At 53.2% G+C, this 20336-nt stretch overlaps 7 protein-coding genes across 7 annotated transcripts; 1 reads left to right on the top strand and 6 right to left on the bottom strand.

The window, feature by feature from the left end:
* Positions 1–1339: 1339 nt before the first annotated feature.
* Positions 1340–3537, bottom strand: BO82DRAFT_351140 (universal stress protein). Its single transcript, XM_025634343.1, has 2 exons — positions 2884–3537; positions 1340–2825 (listed from the first exon to the last, which is right to left on the bottom strand). The coding sequence occupies exons 1-2, from the start codon at positions 3138–3140 to the stop codon at positions 1742–1744; spliced, it is 1341 nt and encodes a 446-aa protein (XP_025495486.1). The 5' UTR covers positions 3141–3537; the 3' UTR covers positions 1340–1741.
* A 1363-nt stretch (positions 3538–4900) lies between these two features.
* Positions 4901–6422, bottom strand: BO82DRAFT_351139 (uncharacterized protein). Its single transcript, XM_025634342.1, has one exon. It carries the CDS (start codon positions 5948–5950, stop codon positions 5108–5110), a length of 843 nt encoding a protein of 280 aa, XP_025495485.1. The 5' UTR covers positions 5951–6422; the 3' UTR covers positions 4901–5107.
* A 2501-nt stretch (positions 6423–8923) lies between these two features.
* Positions 8924–9470, bottom strand: BO82DRAFT_351136 (uncharacterized protein). Its single transcript, XM_025634341.1, has one exon. It carries the CDS (start codon positions 9305–9307, stop codon positions 9152–9154), a length of 156 nt encoding a protein of 51 aa, XP_025495484.1. The 5' UTR covers positions 9308–9470; the 3' UTR covers positions 8924–9151.
* A 2101-nt stretch (positions 9471–11571) lies between these two features.
* BO82DRAFT_351134 (uncharacterized protein) lies at positions 11572–12043 on the top strand. Its single transcript, XM_025634340.1, has one exon. The coding sequence runs from the start codon at positions 11830–11832 to the stop codon at positions 11998–12000; it is 171 nt and encodes a 56-aa protein (XP_025495483.1). The 5' UTR covers positions 11572–11829; the 3' UTR covers positions 12001–12043.
* A 76-nt stretch (positions 12044–12119) lies between these two features.
* On the bottom strand, positions 12120–14570 carry BO82DRAFT_327729 (potassium transporter; the record flags this gene model as incomplete). The annotated part of the gene is made up of 2 exons (XM_025632979.1): positions 12905–14570; positions 12120–12827 (listed from the first exon to the last, which is right to left on the bottom strand). The coding sequence occupies exons 1-2, from the start codon at positions 14180–14182 to the stop codon at positions 12120–12122; spliced, it is 1986 nt and encodes a 661-aa protein (XP_025495482.1). The 5' UTR covers positions 14183–14570.
* An 820-nt stretch (positions 14571–15390) lies between these two features.
* Positions 15391–16697, bottom strand: BO82DRAFT_361721 (glycoside hydrolase family 28 protein; the record flags this gene model as incomplete). The annotated part of the gene is made up of 3 exons (XM_025636828.1): positions 15391–15849; positions 15952–16371; positions 16467–16697. The coding sequence occupies 3 exons, from the start codon at positions 16695–16697 to the stop codon at positions 15391–15393; spliced, it is 1110 nt and encodes a 369-aa protein (XP_025495481.1).
* A 2226-nt stretch (positions 16698–18923) lies between these two features.
* On the bottom strand, positions 18924–19990 carry BO82DRAFT_429302 (acetyl xylan esterase; the record flags this gene model as incomplete). Its single annotated transcript, XM_025640518.1, has 3 exons — positions 18924–19376; positions 19466–19722; positions 19780–19990. The coding sequence occupies 3 exons, from the start codon at positions 19988–19990 to the stop codon at positions 18924–18926; spliced, it is 921 nt and encodes a 306-aa protein (XP_025495480.1).
* Positions 19991–20336: the final 346 nt, after the last annotated feature.

The following is a 20336-nucleotide window of genomic DNA, read 5'->3' as shown; positions in this document are numbered from 1 at the left end:
AGAAACAGATAGAGTATCTTCTTAACCTTTTATACTTCTTTTTTATATATTCTATTTATCTAAAAACCGGAGGCCTACTGTTTGTAAAGTCTATAATATCTATAACAACCTGTTTGATTATCTAGATTACTTAAATAACTAACTAGTAAAAAAGCGAGCGCCTGACGCCTGTTGTACAATACCCACGGTATGCGGCCACCTGCTCCTACTACAACACTAAATCATTGGGCTTGTAATCTGGATTCTTATGTTAGTATAAAGTTAACTTTGTTTAAAAAATATATATATTAGTACTCTAAATCCTAGGGGGGATTAGGAATTTCTAAAGATTAGTTTCATAATTTAAAAAGGACTGCTTTTATCTACTTTTGCCTTGCCTAACCAACTTATCTACTGCGATAAAGTAGTTCCTGACATTGATACTAAAAAAATAAAAAAAAAAATTATGAACTAAATAAAGGCTTTAAGCCTAAGCTGGGCTTATAACCTATAGATCATAAAATAAAATACTAATAAATTAACTGGCCTAAAAAAAGCTTAGTACCTTAAGTATAAGGGCTAAAGGGTGAAATAGTGTAGTAAACGAATGCCTTCTCGCGATAGCCAAAGGTAGTAGTAGTATTTGCCTTAGGGTGTTGTTGCTGATTTGCCTAACTTGCGGGACTGCCGCTGCCTTGGGTGGTTCCGCGACCACCTCGCTTAGCTGTCACATGACTGATGCCTCAGGCCTTCATTACATACATTCCTTCGCGATATCATCGCGAAGGTTGGAAGGGCATGCGAGGGCTCTTACATTGAGAATTTATAGAATTAGTAAAAAAGAAATCTATATAGATCTATAGTATCTATATAATATACTTACAGTTCTAATTAAAATCATGTGATCTTACTAAACCAAGGCGTTACACGCACAACACCGATAGAAGCAACCCCATGTACACACGGGTGACTTGTTACGGAAGGATCATCATCATTACAATCGTCAGGCACTGCACCAGGCGAAGCCCTAGCCGAACTCCCCCAACAGAACAAGCATCATCAGCACCCGAGCCTTAACTCTGCATCTCATCTCCATCATCGCCCTAGTGAACCGTACCCGCGATACACCCGACGTTACGGGCCGCAGTGGACCGTTGTGGAGAAGGTAGTCTTCATGGAGAGAATGGCAGGGAGTGAGCTGCCAGTGGCGGTTTACCTTGCGCCTTGATTGTGATGGTTGGATAGCGGTGGGAATTTTGTAGCGTTAGTAGAGCAGGTGGTCATTGTGGTGCTGCTCAGGGCTTTCCACAAGATAGCATTGAGACTTAATCGCATTCAATACGGTCAGGAAACTTAAAGAGTTGTGATTGTGATTGTGATTAATGATTCTAGAGTATCTAGATACAGTATCATGAATATCATCCCTGCCCGCGGGGCTACCCACTGGGTCCCGAGGCTCTCATAACCATTGCAGTACATGCTATCTATCGATGCATCAAGTCTGCGCTTGGAATTAGCTGTAAGTGTTGTGAATGCACGGCGGTGTATGAAACACAGAATAAAAAAACATCGGTGTAAATCTCTGATCTGAGTATCTTGTGCTCGTCGACATGTCGTCTTGAGATTCTTGTTTGCGAGATGGATGCAGAATCGATTCACGGTCTTGTGTCACTGTTTCGTGTAGACATATGTCGATGTCAAAGTCGTGGTTTAAGGCGGGTGGTCGCACGATCATCATTGTGCAGTCACGCTGATCGAATGTCTAATTGCGCTTCGATCCCGTCGGATCCTCATATACAATCCGCGGAACCACATTGAAGTCAGGCAATCCCGGGACAACCTCCGGCTCATCGGCCTCCTCCTCGTCCTCCTTAGTATCAGCAGGCACCGAGCTATCGCTGGACTCGGTCAATTCGAGAGCCGGCGAGGGCGTCCCGCTGGCCTCGTCTTCCACGTGAACCACCGTCGGTTCGTCGTCCGATCCACTACCATCCACAGAATTCTCCAGACTTCCAGAACTCGGGCTCGGGGTCGCCGCCTCCACTAATCCGTTCAACGACAGTGACTCATCGTGACTGACGCTGCTCCGCTCCGAAGTCGACAGCGAGCTGCGCGAGTTCGTGTACGACTGGGGCAGCCCCAGCGCGGCCGCCACCGCCGCCTCCTCGTCGGGCAGCTTGGACACACTGCTGTCGCGGCTGGTGCTGCGGTCGAAGATATGGCTCCCGCGCCGCTCGCTCATCTCCAGGATGTTGTTGTACCCGCGGCGGGTGGGGTCGGCCAGACGCTTCTTCTTCTTTTTCTCGCGCTTCGTCGTCGGCCGCACCACGATCACGGGGATCGGCGACTGCTGCAGGCAGTACTTGGAGACCGAGCCCGGCAGCAACCCCTGCACACCCCCCAGATTGCGACCCCGGGTGCCCACGATGAGCACAGCCGGCTCGTAGATTCGGATCATGCGCTGGATGATCTCCTGGACCTTGCCCACCGCCAGCTCCAGCACCAGGCTGATGGCCTTCTCGTTCTGGCTGTTCTTCTGGATCACCTGCTCGAACAGCTTCTCCGCCTCCTTCCGGTATTTCCCTGCTTCCACGGCGGCGTCGCTAGCGATGCTCGAGTCCTTCTCGACCGCACGCAGGCAGACGATTTCATCCCCGTCGTCGACGAGCTCGTCGATGAGCCATTCCAGCGCGAAGTCGGAGTAATCATTCTGGTCGGTCCCGCATAAGAAGGTTCGACTGCGACGGGTAGACTGATAGCCTTTGTGTTTGTAGTTGAGGGTCAAGGAGAAATCGGCCGCATCCGGATTATCGAAGGTGTCAAACGACACACCTCGCTCGTAGGTCCTGATATTACATTAGCCAACAAGGATAATGTAAATACGTAACATGAAGGATGTCTTACTGAGGTGGTGGAGGGGAGGGTCCACGACTGGGCGACGGCTTGATCTCCCGTTCTGTGGAGGTGACGTCGAGCTGCGGGCGCGGTCGGTGACCTGCAGCGCTGACGGATCGACGATGCGGCAGCGGCTCCGTGCCGCCAACGTTGAACTGAATTGACTTTCTCTGGGAACTTTCAGCTCGATGTGAAGATCGAGGCTTGCTTGTACCAGCGGCTTGGCTGGCGCCACCCTTGGGGGATTGCGACGACGGGGAGGGCATGCTGGCGGTTCTAGTGGGAGGGGAAAGCGAAGGGAAGGTGGCAGACGACTCAGGCGCCTTCTGGTGATCGGAATTTCGAGTAAATGACAAAAAAGGTGACAAGGTGATTCAAAGTTAACAACCAGTCGGTCGCTCAGCCACCGTGAAGCTCAGCAAGTTCGGCGAGTGGTACGATGCGGGAGACGCCGACCATGGTTTGGTAAGAGGTCGTGACGAAGGGGAAACTCCCGAGCAAGTGTCTGAGACCGGCACGCTCGAGGATGAGAGAATCAGATGGACCAAAGCGGGTCTCGGAGCTAGCTAGCTTGAAGCTACAGTGAATGGCTTTGCACAATAGCGCCGGATTGAATTAAAGTAGAATGACAGGCAGCAAGCCGGAAGCAGCTGGAGGGGGAAGGAGACGAAAGGCGAGAGTAGAATAGGAGGAGGCCGGGCGGCGGCATGATGTCCAGGGCGGGGCAGATGGAAGGCGGTCAGGAGGAGGAAGAGGAGCATTGCCGGCGGGTCACGTTTCCCTGCCGTCACTGAGTGACCACATGCGGAACAAAACTCCTGCCACGCGGAGGCTTCAACTTCGCATCTAGCAATTCCCCCATTATCGTCCACTGACAGACAGCCATTACAATCCCGTGATCCTCTGGTCTGACCAGAATGGCCATCTTATCTCGCTCTATACGACTAAAAGAGCAAAAGAGCCGGGATGGAGAAGTAGGAGGGGCATAGCTAGCATCATCCGAGCCAGACCAAGTATATATTTCCGAGCTACGTGAGCGCAACCAGCAGACCCTCAGCTTGGCCAGCCGGTCTGGAACACATAGTGCCAGACTGCCAGACTGCCAGCGGAGACCACAGAGCGCCATTGCGGCCTGAATCCAGACTCAGTATGTTTTGGCAGGGTTTTTTTTTTACAAAAGAACTACTCGAATGAGGGTCTAGACGGGGTAGAAGAGGCTCCAGTTCAACCACCTCTAATAGTGCCAATGGCAGCAAACCCGGATCTAAAGACGGTGAGGGATTGCTCGGTTTTGACTTGATCCATCGATCCTTTTCTCTAGCAAAAGCAAGGAAGGAGATCGATCAGATTTCGGATTCCAGGAACCAAGAGCAGGCGGGTTGGCAGGGACTGGACGGAAGACGGAATCGAGTTCATTTCAGTCAGGGAAAAAGAACAAGAGCGATCGGCGGTGATCCTCCGTGCGGATCGATCGCCCTTCAGCCATGTGATCCGTCACGGGGCGGTGAACTCGGCCTGGATTGGCGAGGGCCGCGATCGGCACTGCCATCCCGGTCTAGCCAGCTGCCCAACTAGCCTCCCGGATGGGGCTAAGAAGCGGAGTCAAGTCTTCTTCTGCTCCTGCGACTAGCAGTTTAGTATGTCCTAAGGAACTTACTGATCACTTCGTTATCGCTTTGCCAATGCTTGACACATCAAAGAAATCAATACAGGTAAAGGATCAATCGAAAATTTGAAGGAATTCATGTATAATGTGGATATGATTATGTTCTATATATGCAAATTCATCATCTCGTCTCATATGCCTGAGAGGCCACCGTTATAGTAGATCATGTCGTGGAATACATAAACAATCAGAAAAATGGGGCCGACAATACATGCGGCCCAACGGTGGGACCAGGAAGAAGACAGAGATGGGACCCGAATATGTGGGCGGGTATGAGAAGAGAGAAATCAATCCCCAAACCCTCGGGCAAAAAAAAAAAAAAAAAAAAAAAAAAAAAAAAAAGGGGGACTCCACCCCCAATGCCAATATGCCATCCCAAAACAATGCTGAATCATGATGATAGGAGAGAAGTGATTTTTGGTTTCAAAAAACGCCGGACCCGCTATGGTGGTGACAACTTGCCCCAAGGTAATAAAAAAAAGTTCTTCCAGAAACAATCCACGACGAGGGTATCACGTATGATAATGGTACAGAGAATGGAGGATCAGCCGCTGCTGCAAGGTACGATCAATAAGCTTCAAGCATCGCACTTGGCGCCGGGCCGGGAACGTAGTAGCCATTCTCCAGATCAGTCGGGGAGAGAGGGATTTCCGCGGTTTGCTGCTCCTTCTCGTTGAATGTTTCCAGGGTTGGTTGAGGAGGTGAGGGGGGCATAGTGTCGTCTTCCGACTCTCCATCGGAGTCGGACAGCAGCTCGGGCGGGGTTTGCCGGGAAGGTGAGCGGGTCAGGGTCAATTCTTCCAGATCCTCCTCATCGTCGTACTCAAAGTCGGAATCAGAATCGGAGTCGTAATCCTCCTCGATTTCCTTCTCGGTGATGATGGCCACCGGGGAGGGAGCCCGTCGTCGCACCGGACTGTAAGTAGTGGGCTCATACTGATCTTCGTCGTAGTCGGAGTCATCCTCGCTGACGTCGGAGTCGGCGTCAGAAAGGTCCTCGGGATCCCAGTCCTCCTCCGGGTCCTCAACGACTGTCTCCGCCCATTGGATGTGTCGAGGCTCGGAGTGGTGGGATGTCTTGGTCACACCGCTGACGGTCTGGTTGAACCAATGTTCTTGTTCACGTTCGGCATCAGCCAGCTCCAGCATGAGCGAGTCGAGGAGGTTGGCGTGGCCAACCAGAAGGCGGAGATCATGGTCCGCCCGGGAAGCTTCACGGGTGAGCTTCTTGCGGGCGGTGTGGGCGAGATAGTAGGTTTGAGTGATGCTCATTTTCTTTTGTTGGCGACGGCGGGCCAGAGAGGTGAAGTAGGAGCTGAGAGAAGGAGTGGAGGAGGGAAGAGAAGAGGAAGAGGGAGGGTGGGAGGAGGGAGTAGAAGTAGAAATTGTGGGGGAAGCAGGAGTTGCCATGGTGCAAATCTCCGGGAGGGCCGTGTTGATGTGCTTGCTAAGGATCGCCGAACTTAGAGGCTTAGAGGTGACTCGTTCGCTTTGCGCGGCGCGGTGACTCAGGCTGCCTTTCCTCCTTCCGGCGGTCGACCTATCGACCAATCAACCTTATGGCGGATGGCGGGGCGGTGAGTCAAGGGTCGCTGGTATCGCTGCAGGCGGATCAATAATGGATCGCAGCAGCAGCGCCTTATCTTTCAGTCTAGTGCGTTTGCGACTGATGCAGTGTGCAGACGCAGACAGCTGAGAAAAAGACTGATATCTGGTTGTTGTCGAGCTGGTAGGGGTTCCTGGCGTCCCAATGTCTCCACTGACAATCATGCACTTTCAATAGTCAAACAGTAGTTGGTGGATGGATGTGTTAGTGGTGCGGGATGTAAGTGTATGTGTATGTCGTGATGAGAGTGATTTAGTGGCTGGTTGCGGTCTGAGGTGGACAAGCGAGGATTATTAGCTATGTGTTGTGATTGAGGAAAGAAGAGAAGAAAAAGAACATTTCGAGATGTACCAGGGAGATAGGGATTGTTTATGATATATCCACTTTCTAGGCTGATTCTTTTTTTTTTCTTTTCGGTGCTTGTCATCCGCTATTTCCAATCCCCGTTTCTTACTTCCTTTTTTTTCCCTTTTTTTTTTTACTCATTACTCTGCTCGTACTCCATCTAAAGTCCGAAAGGCGCGATCGGACGTTCGGCGACAGAGCATCCGTGGATCGGAAACTCCGTCAAGGAAAGCCGGATCCACCATCGAAATTCTGCCCTGCACCCAAAATCCCTGCCCAAGAGGGCAATTGCTATGCTCACCGCCCATGACTGAGACCAATAGTTGCTGTAAACCAGTGAGTCACGTCTGGGCGCCGCCTGCTTATTCCCGTTCTGGGCCATCCCAGCAGCATTGAAAAAAAAAAAACCCTGATCGGGTTTCCGATGACCAATCTTTCCGCGCCGTTGTCTCCGGCTGAGCAAAAGAGAAAGAAAAAAAAAAAAAAAAAAGGCTCCTAGGCTAGAAAATTCCAGCAGGTGCCCAGCACACCTGCCCTAGCAAGATTACGATTACTCAACGATTGTCTGCATTAGAAATCCTGACTGCAATCACCATCATTATTCATCATCTTCACTCTTTTGGCGTTTTCACGCGCCAAGTGTCAAATCCTAATATTTCCACGGTTGATGATCAGTCCAGGGCACCTAGCTGGGCTTGAATCCTTTTATTAATGCTCTTATACTTGTACAAATCTTCGTAGATATTGAGACTCTACAAGATTTGAGGTACCACCCACATTTACTGCCCCCCTCACTGCTAATTGACTCTTTGACCCTTTGATTGATAATTGGATTGATTCCTAAGCTCCTACCTAACACATAAGTTTTCAGTCCCCTAACATCCAAGTAACCAGCCTCACGATAGTTGTTGACCCTAGTTGGGTTTTTGCGGACGGGATCCGTGACCCGTCACAAATCAGTTCCCCACCCGACTCAAAATTTTCTTTCCTGCCGGGCGCAGAAAAGGAATCTGAGGTACGGAGTAGCCTATCCGAAATGCCTCCTTCGATCCCCAATCCCGTTTGTCAGCCTCCCAGGGTCCTCACGATGAGTAATCTCTCTTTAACAGAAGCCGAACTGCTATCCAACTCCGTCCATGCCTCTTTCCAGTAACACCCCTGTACAGCACCATTTGGGACATGGTTGCGAGAAGGAGTTATGACTGAAAACGGACAGGTAAGCAAGTCCAGCAAGTCTCGCTCGGTCGGGTTTGGGGAGTAGTGAGTTGCTGCTGCTGCCCCTGCGGAGTTCCAACAACAGAGCAGCAGCACAGCACAGCACAGTTCAGCACAGCACAACAATCAATGCAATTCATATGCGAATACGACGGGTCCTCTCCCCATCAGGATCCATCGCTTGCCGTAATTCCGCTCCCCATTCTTTCTGCCTGCCTTATTTTGGCCCCTGCCCTAATCACATACTGTACTCACTCGTATACCCACTATCGATCAACTCGTGTTTGCACATAATTTAGCAACTATGTGGAGATAAGGGAACCGATTTTTTTTTTTCTTTCTTGCCTATGGCTTATTATCCATACGCATCTACAATCCATCCACGTAGGTCATTTCTCACTTCCTTATCATTCGTCACAAAGGAGATGTAGAAAGGGCACCCAATGAATTCCTCACCAGCTGCCACATTTCGAAAACCGTCAGTCACGCCTTAATGTCGAGGGCAAAAAAAAGGTCTAGGGTCCATCCATCATCCCTTTCTTGGCGTTATGCGGCTCTCTCTCTCCCCATTCCTGTCGAATATTGTCTGTCTGCTTCTCCGCAAGCGCCAGCCCATGCTATGCTTGGCAGGTCAGATCGCCCGCGAGCGAGGACACGCACGCCATCGCGCATTTTTGAGGCGAGACAATTGGCTTTGCGAATGCGGAGGTAGACTTCCGGCCTAGAAAGCATAGTGTCGACTAGTGTATACCTTGGGTAAAGACTATAGAGCTGAGCTGGGCTGGGGCTGGGGCTGGGTCTGAGCAAATACACCCCGTGGAGTCTCCGTAGGATGCGTACGTACGACGTACTCCGGGTAGGGATTGATCGTCCCTTGGGGGCCACTATCACTGAATATCCCCCTCGACAAACGTGTCGGCCGCTTGGCAACGACTCAAAGACCAAACCCATGGAAGCAGGCAGCGAAAATCCCCCTGATCTCTTGCTTACATGGCTGTGCAGGGTGAGAGTTACCAGAATAACTTGTGGCCCGCGCTAAGTGGCTGTCTCGCGTGTAATCTAATGGGGAGCGTGGGCTGTAGTAAGTTAGTGGCTATGAGCTGACAACGGAAATCGCCGGATACGCGACCCGAGCGGGAACTGCTGAGGCTCTCTCGTGAGGATGGTGAAGGTGATGATGACTCGAAAGACCATGTGTTGCTGTGATAATTGAATCGGTTCAATACTTGATAACCTGATGATCTATCGTCTACCTGAAACCTCCCCCTAGCTGCCTGCCTGGCACAGCACAGCCCCTCGAAAGGGAAGCGGAGCAAGTGCGGAGAAAGATAGGCGGACGGAGTTCCGGGACTAAGCCTAACCTAGGAATTATGCTCATCAGTCATGTGACACTGGTGCCCGCCCACCATGTCGGCGTGACACTCGGAGATAACAGACCTCCATCATCACCAAAAGGCTATCTGTCTGGCGAGAGCAGCCTCGATCAGGGCATCTGGAAAAACAATGATGCCCATGATGCCAATGATGGGGTCAATGACGAGGGGAAACTGTAAACAGTCTCCGCCGCGCCGCCCTTCTTCTTCGTCATCAACATTCGCCATCGCTATCGCCATCACACTGCTGGAGTCCACACATTCCAACGATCATTGATCATCCATGATCATCGCAGCCCACTGTGGCAGACTGGATTCTTCAGACCATACGCAGAGCAAAGAGTCTGGAGCGGGCAGCAACTCGATTCATAGTGGGGAAATGCCATGGCGGGGGGAGGGGGGGGGGGGTTGCATAATCCTCTTCCAAAACGCAAGAAAACGAACAACAACCTAATCTTCTAGCTATCAAGCACCCAAAATGACAAATCGTTCTAGACCAGAACGTACCCAAAACTAGGTACTCATACAGCACCGGCACCCAGAAGCTGACAAAAACGACGATCGGATCCCCAGAACCTTGACTTTCTGATTTGATACCACACATCACCGACCATCGGGGATCCTGAGTAGCTGGGTTCAAGCTGCAAACGTCAATCCATCATCACAGTCCATCCCTTGGATCCCTCCCCGGGTTTACTGTCTGACATCTTACATTTCTACAGGCAGGCTTATCACCACGCGAAGTGAAGGCCAAATAAACATCCCAATAACAACACTCCACATCAGCAGGAGCAGCAGGAGCAGATTCGCCTCTTTGTAGATGCAATGCAATCCGTCGACGGTTTCGCGATCGTCACTGATAAGGATAGGCTGTAGACGAACAACACCAGTAACATCATCATACCGCACCCTCCTACCTCATGCACCACGACCATCCTGAAGATCCCGCTCGAATGGTACACAGTAATTACTTTGGGGTTGTACACAAATAACCATATGAGACGGAGACGGTTGCTGCTGTGTCAGCTGCAAGTCAGCCAGTAATACCAGTCCTTGACGTCACGACCTGACCCTTGGCCTCCCTCCCCGGGCTGCTTGACCTCATCTTCGGGATACGGGCGATGACCATACAGGGGGTGGGCGATCATGATCCGAGATCCGGAGCTACAGTGAGTGATAGACAGAGTACTTTAGGAAGTCGGTGACTTCATCGCTATTAGCATAGGGTGGATAACGTTAGATAGATGTACAGTACATGTAGATAGGAGATAGAACGATAATGATCCCCTTTATCGACGACGATCAACACCACCAACAGATCCAACACCTAAATCACATCACCGAATGACTCCTCTCCGTACAGTAACGCCCACACAAACCAACTAAACAGCCAGCATGACCTCAAAACATCCGGGGAGATCCGCCTCCCTATTCCGCCTCCCCGCCCCCCCCGCATAGCCTACACCAAAAAAAGCATAAAACATAAGCGCAGCACAGCACAGCACAACTAATGCACACAACAAACCCAAGACTACCGCCAATGTCCAACCCGCGGAACAAACTCGGCTTCTCGCCCTTCCACAACCCCCGATCTTTCCGCCCTCCCAGAAGTGGTCCTAGCTCGGCCTTAGGAGATACGGTACGGTCCCCAATCCCATCAAGTCCTTTGAGTTTCTGGCACTGCGTGGCCCACGGATCCGCGCGAATCCGTGACCCCCGTCCGTCTCCTACTTGGGCTAATAGGCTAACCTACCCGTTGTACCCGTGCGTGCCGGATTCCGGAACATCAGCCCTTCCAATTCTTCACTCAGGGTCTGCATCTATTCTGCATCCTGCCCAATTCCCATGTGAGGTTATCACACGGATACACGGATCTGATTTTCTTTCTGAGAGGGTTTTTTTTTGTGGCGCTAGCATGTTAGCTTGTTAGCATGTGGAGGTTTCTTATACCAACCACACTTAGCATAGAGGACCAACTTGCTGCACAGCACCGTACCCTGAGGAGGGCGTTTTTGAGGGGATTCATTCTGCCGGTTTTATTCTTGTCAGACTTCATTATGTCTCCGAGTTACTGGACTAACTTACCGGTCGTGCGTCACTGCAGGGTATTATTCAAGACGAGGTACCTAGCGGATGCTTCTTCTTTCGCGTGTGATCCTCTTTGAGGATATTTGGATTACATGCACACGTAAACCACAGGTATACCCCGATCGGAGTCACAAGCTTAGATAGGGGGTGGTGTTTCAGGCCGATTCATCTTCGGTTGGAGTTGGGTGAGGATCTCTGGACCTTGACTCTGTTTCTGAGTTGTACTTCAAACAGACTATACTATCCCGTGCTATGCGCTATAACTGCAGCGTACTCTGCTGGCTAGCGGGCTATCGAACGTTTGTCTATATATGCTGCTAGCATGCTGGCTATCATTTCTAGAAGGGTGCCGGTGCTGGGCAGTACTTTTGTTTGATCGCTTCTGGTTATAGTCCCAGAGGAATGTGTTGCAGGTTATGCATGTCTTGTGCGATGGATGTATAGAGGGGGGGCCGTTAGGGATGACTCCAAACTGGAGGACGGAAGCTTACTCGGTGCCCTGTATGTACACGCTTTTGCAGACTGACAAGCAGCTGTCGATCCTGGGTCCATGCTTGGTCCACGCTGATTGGACGGTTGCTTTTGTTCTACAGCATGCGTTGCAAGAGGGTCGTGCTCGATGCATGTGATTGTACTGTACTGTACTTCTCCACTGCTGTCGCATGTCTACGGAGTACGGAGTACGGGGTACTTTTATTGTTTTATGCCCCTCCTGTTACTCGCAATTCCAATGTACAGTACATACAGCACAGCACAGCACAGCACAGCACAGCACAGCACAGCACAGCACAGCACAGCACAGTAATGTACCTCCCTCCCCCGACTCCGCGTAAAACACAAGAGTCCATGTTCATGTTCAGTTCAGCTCGATTCATATTCACACTGCGAAGCAACCCCCCCCCCCCCCCCCCCCCCCCCCCCCTATCTAATTCCTGAAACACCTGGCTGGCAGTTAATCCCCGCCACCAAACAAACTCCCCCAATCCGACCCCTTCTTCCGCATCCACCGCATCCACCACCCCAACGGCTCCGACAACCCCTCCTCTTCTGTGTCCCCAACCTCACACGGCAACAAAATCGCATGGTCCAACGCATGCGGCAGCCCACGATGCCGGCCACGCACCTGCATCGCGATGACGATCGCCTTCGCAGGGCCCGAGAACTCCCCGCACAAACTCGTCTCGGTGCCCGGGTAGCCCAGCGACAGACCCACCGTGCCGTACGCGGACACGATCTCGAACAGGATCGGGAACAGCGCGAACGCGCGGTCGTCACCCCCAGCCTGCAGCCGCGGGCCCTCGGCGACGGCGATCAGGAAGAAGCCCAGCATCACGTACCAGAGGTCGAAGCCCAGCTGGCGCTGGATGTGGGCGGCCAGCGAGTCGGTGGAGGGGTGGGTGGGCGGGGCGTCGGAGGACGAGGATAGAGAGTCGTCATTATAAAAAATGCCGAGGCTGCGTTCTTCGTAGACGTTGGTCTTGCGGATCGCAATTGCGTTGGGGAAGGCCGAGATATACATCATCACCAGGAAAGAAACTTGGGTGGCCGGGTGCAGGGTGGTTAGCGGAGTGATGCTGAAGCCCGCGGTGCGGGTGGAGGCGATTTGGAAGAGGCCGTTGACGAGGCGTAGGCCCGGGGTGATGGTGGGGTTTTGTGGGGTCTGCGTGGGTTTTCGCGGTGGTTGGTTAGTTGAGGCTATCGAGTAGAGGGGCAAGTGGTTGGTGGTGCAGGACGTACCTCTTGGAGGGTGTAGAAGATGAGCAGGTCGATCGCGTTGAGCAGCAGGAGCACGGCTGACAGGCGCCACGTCTCCGCGCTGGGGAACAGCAGCGTGAAGCACCGCCGCGGGTGCTCCAGCAGGTACTCCAGCTCGTCGTCCAGCGGGGACCCGGACGTGGTGAACTGCGAGAGCGTCCAGATGATGAAGCGGAGCATGCACGGGAAGCCCGTGTTGCCGATGACCACAAGGAAGGTCATCACGAGCAGGGGGAACGCCGCGGTCTGGAACGCGTCCATCGAGTCCGGCGTGAGAGTGAACCCCAGGTCGTTGAAGGCCGACCCGGCCGTGAAGATCGCCCACCACGGCCGACTGATGCCCGCGTCGGCCAGCACCTGGCTGTACTGGCGGTTCGGCAGCACCCACCCCAGGAACAGCACGATCCCCAGCACATGGAACACCACGAAGTAGCCGACGAGGATGACGAACAGTGTCTTCAGCGCCCGGTACTCGATCCCGCCCAGCTCCTCCTTCTGCGCCTCGTCCCAGTCCGCGTAGCTGGCGATCGACGACTGCCACATCAGCGCCGGCAGGGCGTCGAGATCATGGCACGACCGCTGGAGCACGGGCGAGTCATACTCCGACAGCGAGCGCCGCGAGCGCGTCCCGGACATCGACCGGCGGTGGTGGTGTTTGATCTCATATTCGGCCTCCGAGTCGCAAAAGGTGATATGCGGACTGGTTGATCCCGCTGCTGCCGCCGCCGCAGCGCCATACGTCCGACCTGGAGGACCAATTAAGTCGGAGGTTCGATCCTCGCCATCGACAACCTCTAACAGAGGTTGCTCCTCAGCGGGTCTCTCGACCGAGATCCCTCGAGGAGGAAGTGGTGGTGGGGGAGGGGGAAGTCGGTTCTCGATCCCTCCTCCCTGCAGAGCTTGATTCCATTTGTTACGCTGCGTGCGGCATAATACTTTGGCCTCATGGATGACGCCGCGGAACCGCTTGCGGAACCAATAGAGCCGGATCACGACGAGCAGCGAGTTGATGAAGATAACATTGGTCACCATCGACACCCCCCAGAGGGTGACCTGCTGGACCACATGCAGTCGGTTGAGGTCGATAGAGTTCAGCCCCGTCTGGGTGGCTGCACCGGAGGCGAGAAGCAAGGCATCGAGGTACGACAGCCCTCCAGCCAGGTAGAGAACCAGCGACGACACCAGCGCCCAGAAAATGATATAGATATAGTGGTGATAGCGTCGCAGGGGTGACTTGGACGGCTCGTGAGCGAGAGGCATGCGGTTTGGGAATGCGCTATAAGCCGATGAAGACTACCCGGAATGTGTCGACCAAGGGAAAGGCAAACGATATGGCGGAGCCCAAAAGAGGTGACAAAGTTGTTTGTCCTTTCCCAAAAAGCACGGGGAATTAAATAGCTCGACGGAAAAAAAGCTCTTGTCTCCTTGCGTAGATCTGGGGGGAGGGAGTGGCTAGCAAAAGCCAACAAATGCCTCACACAAATGCATGCTGGATTTGGGATGATCGGATCGCCTGTGACGATTTCCTACTATAACAGCGAAAGAATATGGCATCAAGGAGCTAGGTAGCTATACCTGCGCCAATCAAGCTTGGGCCAGTCCCACACTTTATAGCTGCCTGGTTCTGACATCTCCTGTCGAATTCCTGGGGTAGGGGTTTATCTTCGAAGGAAGGGGGGGGGGGGGGGAAATGGAGCTTGCAGATTTTGCCATCCCGGTAAGAGGTTGCACAGCAGGAAGCTGGGAACATCCAAATCGGTGATCCCCTCTTGCAAAAAATTGGTTGGAAATAATCGCTCATAGTGATCTGAAGCTTGGCACGCAACCACTGACGCACGGTCCATAGTTTGGCTAACCTTAAAACCTTCTTTTCATTTCTTCTTCAGCGTGAAGAAACCGGATCGGCGTCTCACAATTGGCCGGGAATCATTCCTCGAGTTGTAGAACAAAACTTGCTTGGGTGCCAGGGCTGGAGTGACGGTTGCAGGAACCAGGGGCCGAATCGGTGAGAAAGTCGGTGGCATATGCGTGGCTGCGCCATTTTCAGACCTGTCGGGTGTTGGTGTGACCAAGGAATTGTTGTGTGGCTTGCAGTCGGACATCAGGCTGTCAGATGATAAACCGAGGTTGTAGTCGGGGGAGAAGCTCCTTCAGTCTTTAGAAAGAAAGGGGTGCTGTTGCCTGAGGCAGAGATTTATCATCGACAATAGTTAAGTTGATTTCCATCAATTGCAGTGGTTACAAAGTCCTGTACGACTCGACCAAGATCAAAGCTGCCGAGCAACAAAGAGGATTGCGAACACAAACATCATCCAAGACAAGATATGTATTGCTGACCTGAACGAAGGTAAACCCCTTCCCCAATTCAGCCGGCCGTTTAAAGATTATAGATACGAAGAAGATTAAACCACTCTTTCCGTGCAGCCCGTCTCTGAACCCACGATCCTTCCACTGTCGTCGCATCAAATCTAGCAAGACACACCGGAGGGCAAGTTCTCGCACTTGCTGCTGGTCTTTCCACCGGTGACATCAACACCGCTCCAGGTGAAGTCCGTGCAGCTGCCGTCACCGCAGAGGATGTAGATCTCGGTGGCATCGCTCTCAACGCTACCAGTGACCTTCTCCATCTTGACGCCGGAGATCTTGACGCCGTCGGTGGGGGTACCAGTGGGGCTGCCGTTCTCGTAGTCCTGCTCGATGACGATACCGTAGTCGGTGATGTCGGAGATCTTGATGTTGGAGAAGGTGATGTCCTCGACCTCGCCGGTGGCGTCGTAGACGGTCTTGATGCGCACACCGTTCTCGGAGTCGGTGACGGTCGAGTCGATGAAGGTGACGTTCTTGACGGTGTTGTCGTCGCGGCCGCCGACGGAGCCGATGGAGAGACCGTGGCCGCCGGAGCAGGCACCGCCGGAGAAGTAGATGTTCTGCGGCGAGAGAAGGATTAAGATTAGCGATCAATTTGGATCGTTCGGAGTGTGTGGCGGCTGGAGATTCTCTTTCCAACGCCATCTGTGGGAAACACATACCTCGCCGGAGTTGATGGCGACACAGTCGTCCTGGTTCTTGACGGTGGCACCGGTGATGGTGATGTAGGTACTCTCGCTGATGTCGAAACCGTCGGTGTTGTGACCGCCGTTGTCGTCACCGTCGCTGTTGTCGATGGTCACGTCCTCGATGGTGAGGTAGTCGGACTCGACGGAGATGGCCTGGACGGGGGTGTTCTTGATCTGCAGACCCTTGATGACCGAGTTGTCCAGGGAGTGGGCGTAGAAGAACTTGGGCTTGGTCTTGCCGCCGTTGGTGCCCTCACCGTCCCACCACTTGGCACCGTTGCCGTCGAGGACCGCGCCGGAAGACTGGGTGACGGTGATGTCCTTGCCGGAGATGTACAGGAGGGGTCCATCCCACTCCTCGTACTCCCAGGTGGTGGTTCCCTCGAAGGTGACCTGGATTGGCCATGGCCGTGTCAGTATGCGGTTCAACGGGCAGTACACTGGAAGGTGTGCCATCGAGAGGTACTGGGGTCGGGGCCGGAACTTACGGTGGTACCGCTCTTCAGGTCCTTGAGGTTGAGGGTCTCACCAGCAGGAACGGTGATGTCCTTGAGAACGATATCCGTGCAGGAAGTCTTGCTCTCGGAGGCCTGAGCAGCCGAGGTGAAGGTGCAGGTGGAGCGCTTGGCGAAGTCCGAGGCACGGGTGGCAGGGGCAGCAGCCACCAGGGCAGTAGCCAGGGTGGCAGCGCACAGCAGGGAAGACTGGATGGAAGGCATGGTGAGAGGATTGTTATCTGATCAACAGAGTAAGTGCAAAGAGAGACTGTTCTGATCTACAGAACGGAGAAGACAACGAGAGAGAGAGAGAGAGAGAGAGAGACAAAGAGAGGAATGAAGGAATGATTGGCTTGGCTGAAGAAAAGAACCCAGACAACAGGGTGACCAGACCCTTTTATATGTTGCAAAAACATCTTGGTCGACTCTGAAGGTATCCATTTCGTCCCGGACGGTTCCCTCAGTGCAACCAGGCGAGGCTTGAATGGGCAGGCAACGCTATCAATCTGTAACTGGACTATCCCCGACTCAGGGCGCTAAGGCGAGTGGACCAACGCGGCATTTTCTTAATTGAACTTGGCTTTTGACTCGTGGGGGCATCGGCCCTCCCTACATGCGTCAGCTTCATCAAAGGCAGCCCCTCGTTTCGACTGCTTCTGACTTGATGTGGAACTGTGTTGGCTATACATGTTTTGACAAAAGAAAAGAAAAGAAAAGAACAGGACGGGAAAGGAAAACCACTGGCCTTCGCAATTTCATGCCGGGAGATGGACGGCTGTGATGATCCGGGAGCAACAAGCGAGCGAAGCAACGGAAACCGACCAGAGTTCTTCCCGTTCGACCCACCACAGTCGAAAACAATCAGGGGAAGGAAGGTTCTTTTCTTCATCGAAGCTTTGGGCGAAGCAATCACGAAACGTCCCAGTGGAGACTAGACCGGAATAACACACCTCCTACACAATCCGTTCGTGGCTTCAGATAGCAATGCTATATTGATGCCGGCAATCCAAACCCCCGAGAAAGAATGGCTCCGCTGATCCATGCCGATTACGAGTGCCAATTCTCCACCGGTAGATATGATCAGGAGCAAGCAAATAGCGCCAGCAATATCTATCCCACTTCGCTCGGCAAACGTCAACAGGGAGCAATTTCCTCACGCCTTGGAAGGCACACCAATAAGAGCTGTCATAAGGAGCACCATCCTGGCCCCTCGGAATTCATTTGCCTTCAGCCGCTGGAGAACTCCTGGCTGATTTCCCATCACCCCCGGTCCAATGACAGGCCATCTATATCCCTTCCATGATAGAAGTACAGCCGGGAATTAGACCCTGGAAATAATGCAGGGGAACAACGGGGGCTCTCGACCCATCCCGGCTTGTCGAACAGACAAAATCCCCAAGAGTCGGCGCTCGTCACGAGGTTCGCAATCAATATCGAATCGACAGGGTCGGCTGGACGCGTAGGAGAATATAATACTGCTTTTTATGCATACCAACCAGTCCACTGCAAGAGGAATCAGGATATCAACATCGTGCCCAGAGGACGCTACCTCCCATCCCTGAGCCCACGCAAAGCTTGGAGATTGCTTGATTGTGCGCCGCCCCAATCAGGTCGGCTGGCTGGTCTCTCCACCGCTGAGCTTGTCCCAGAGATAATCCTCTCTCCACCGAAGAGAGGAGCGGTGTACACAGTACGTCCCTAGGAATGATACAACCTCAGTTATACCTACTCAGCACAGAGAGTAACGTGATGCAAGGATTTATCCAAGCACGCCAGATGTGTCGACCACTTTCGGCATAACGTTGGTTTTTTTCTGATAGCCACCGACGCATGCAAGGTATCCTGAGAACAGGAATATAGGTCAAACACGCCACAAGCTCCTCTAGGCTTGAAGAATGCAAACTGGGTAGGGTATACGTACCACTTTCCCCACACCCCGCCCAAAACCAGCACTAGTATCTCCGAACATCGGGCCTGCGCACCAGTCAGCACTCGGCATTCGGGGGTCTTACCCCCGACGCATTACTATTTCGGGCTGGTCGAGTTTCATGGTCCTTATAGTGCGAGAAGAGAAATTCTAGATTTATCTACATAGGAGATCCCGAGAAATGCTGAGGTATAGTTAGCTAGGTACCTTGGGCATTTTTTCCTTTACCTTAGCCCTCAATCACTAAGTCAACTGCCTTTGCTACCTCCCTCCCCCCGAAGTGACGTCTTTCCCTTCTCTTCTTTCTTAATCGAAGAAAACGGTGATATGCTTCCGTTCTAGCAGACCAGCCCGACATTCAAAACATTTCACCGCTAGTGCAGCAACACCCAGAAAGTCACTTTATTATTCCAAGGTTCAACCAGTATACAATCATCACGCATCCAAACCCTCCTTCAGTTGCAAGCAGCACAAATATTCTCATTGCATCAGCCTACCCTCGACCTCCCAGCCAGCTAAAATCAAGCAAATCCAAACCACTCCATATCCCTGCCCCCATGAATCGGCACCGTATGCCCGACCCCCGTGGCAAACACCCCCTGCACGCCCGGCCCCCACACCGTGGTCACATAATTCGCCTCGGGGGTATTCGCCTCCGTCGCCTGGGGCGCATCGTAGTTATACCCCCAGACGCCCGCCCACTGCTTGACGGTCTCGTAGTAGTTCTGCGGGTAGAGGGTGGTGTCGACGCTGCCGTGGTAGATCTGCATGCGGGGGCGGCCACCCGTATACCCGGGGTCCATAGCCTCGGCGATGCGGGCCCAGTGCGCCGGGGTGGTGATCGACTGGCCCAACGCGCAGGTGCTGTTCCACGCGTCGGCTTGGTTGGTGGCGCTGTAGAAGCACCCCGCGGGCACGCCGTTGTAGACCGTCGCGGCCGCGAAGAGGTTCGGGTAGGTGGCTGCCATTACGTTCTGGCCCATTCATCGTCAGTATCAGGTGTGGGTCTCCGGTGGATTGTTTGAGCGGTTCTGGGGGAGGGGGGAATAATGGAGGGGCATACCGTCATCATGGCGCCCGAACTCGAGCCCGTCACGAACACCTTGCTGGTATCCGCGTTATACTTGGCGATCGTCCAGGTGACCATGTTGGCGATGGAGTTGCTGTTGCCCCCGCCGTTGTGCGTGAGGGTCGCCTGCGAGCTGACGTCCCAGCAGGTGCCCGAGTACGGGCTCTGCGGGTAGATGACGATGAAGCCGTATTGCTCGGCCAGGGTCGCGTAGGGCGAGCCCGTGTAGTACGCGGAGGCCGTGCCGGTGCCTGTGCACGTAAAGTCAGTACTTTTGGGGGTGGGGAAAGGGTGACAGGAACACAGACAGTAATGGATGGCAACAATTATGCCCGGCTTGGTGGCCAGATTCGTCGGCACGTAGATGTACATGCCCACATTGGTCGGGTTGCTACCGAAGCTGGTGACCTGCTGCAGGGAGCCGGCTCGAGGGTAGACCGAGTCCCGATCCCCCAAAACGCCGGCCCTGCATGACAGCGCGCACAGCACGCAGGCGAGCAGAAGGGAGAGGGAAAGCATCATTCAGTAAGATTGGTCTTGATGCAAGGAGATGATGGAGAAGATGGGGGTTGTCCTCTCCATCTTTGAAGGTGTATATATACGCCCTTCACGGCTAAATCCAGACCTTGCACACAATCAACCTGACATCGATCCGCGACATCCTCCAATTCTGCCACTGTCTGCCAAGTCGATGGGAGGAGGCAGGGCATGTCTCCGGGAATTGAAACGGTCATGGGGTATCAGGGATAGACAGCAGGTGAAGGCTCGAGATCGACATTCCCGGGCTGGGCCCCGTAACGGAAGGCGTTAGAGTCAGACACGGGATCGATTGGCGTTTCAGGAACGCACCGTGAAGATGTAGAAT

The sequence above is a fragment of the Aspergillus uvarum genome (genome assembly GCF_003184745.1).
Source record: "Aspergillus uvarum CBS 121591 unplaced genomic scaffold BO82scaffold_7, whole genome shotgun sequence".
In the NCBI taxonomy this organism is placed as follows: Eukaryota; Fungi; Ascomycota; class Eurotiomycetes; order Eurotiales; family Aspergillaceae; genus Aspergillus; species Aspergillus uvarum.
Note: the sequence above shows the minus strand (reverse complement) of the source record. Positions and strands in the feature narration are given on the sequence as shown.

Bases quoted from the DNA above. Each gene is read 5' to 3' on its own strand.
- BO82DRAFT_351140 (XM_025634343.1), bottom strand. From the start codon at position 3,140: ATGCCCTCCCCGTCGTCGCAATCCCCCAAGGGTGGCGCCAGCCAAGCC. The intron at 2,826-2,883 runs GTAAGACATCCT...ATGTAATATCAG, and splicing joins CCCTCCCCTCCACCACCTCA to GACCTACGAGCGAGGTGTGT.
- BO82DRAFT_351139 (XM_025634342.1), bottom strand. From the start codon at position 5,950: ATGGCAACTCCTGCTTCCCCCACAATTTCTACTTCTACTCCCTCCTCC.
- BO82DRAFT_351136 (XM_025634341.1), bottom strand. From the start codon at position 9,307: ATGGCGAATGTTGATGACGAAGAAGAAGGGCGGCGCGGCGGAGACTGT.
- BO82DRAFT_351134 (XM_025634340.1), top strand. From the start codon at position 11,830: ATGTCTACGGAGTACGGAGTACGGGGTACTTTTATTGTTTTATGCCCC.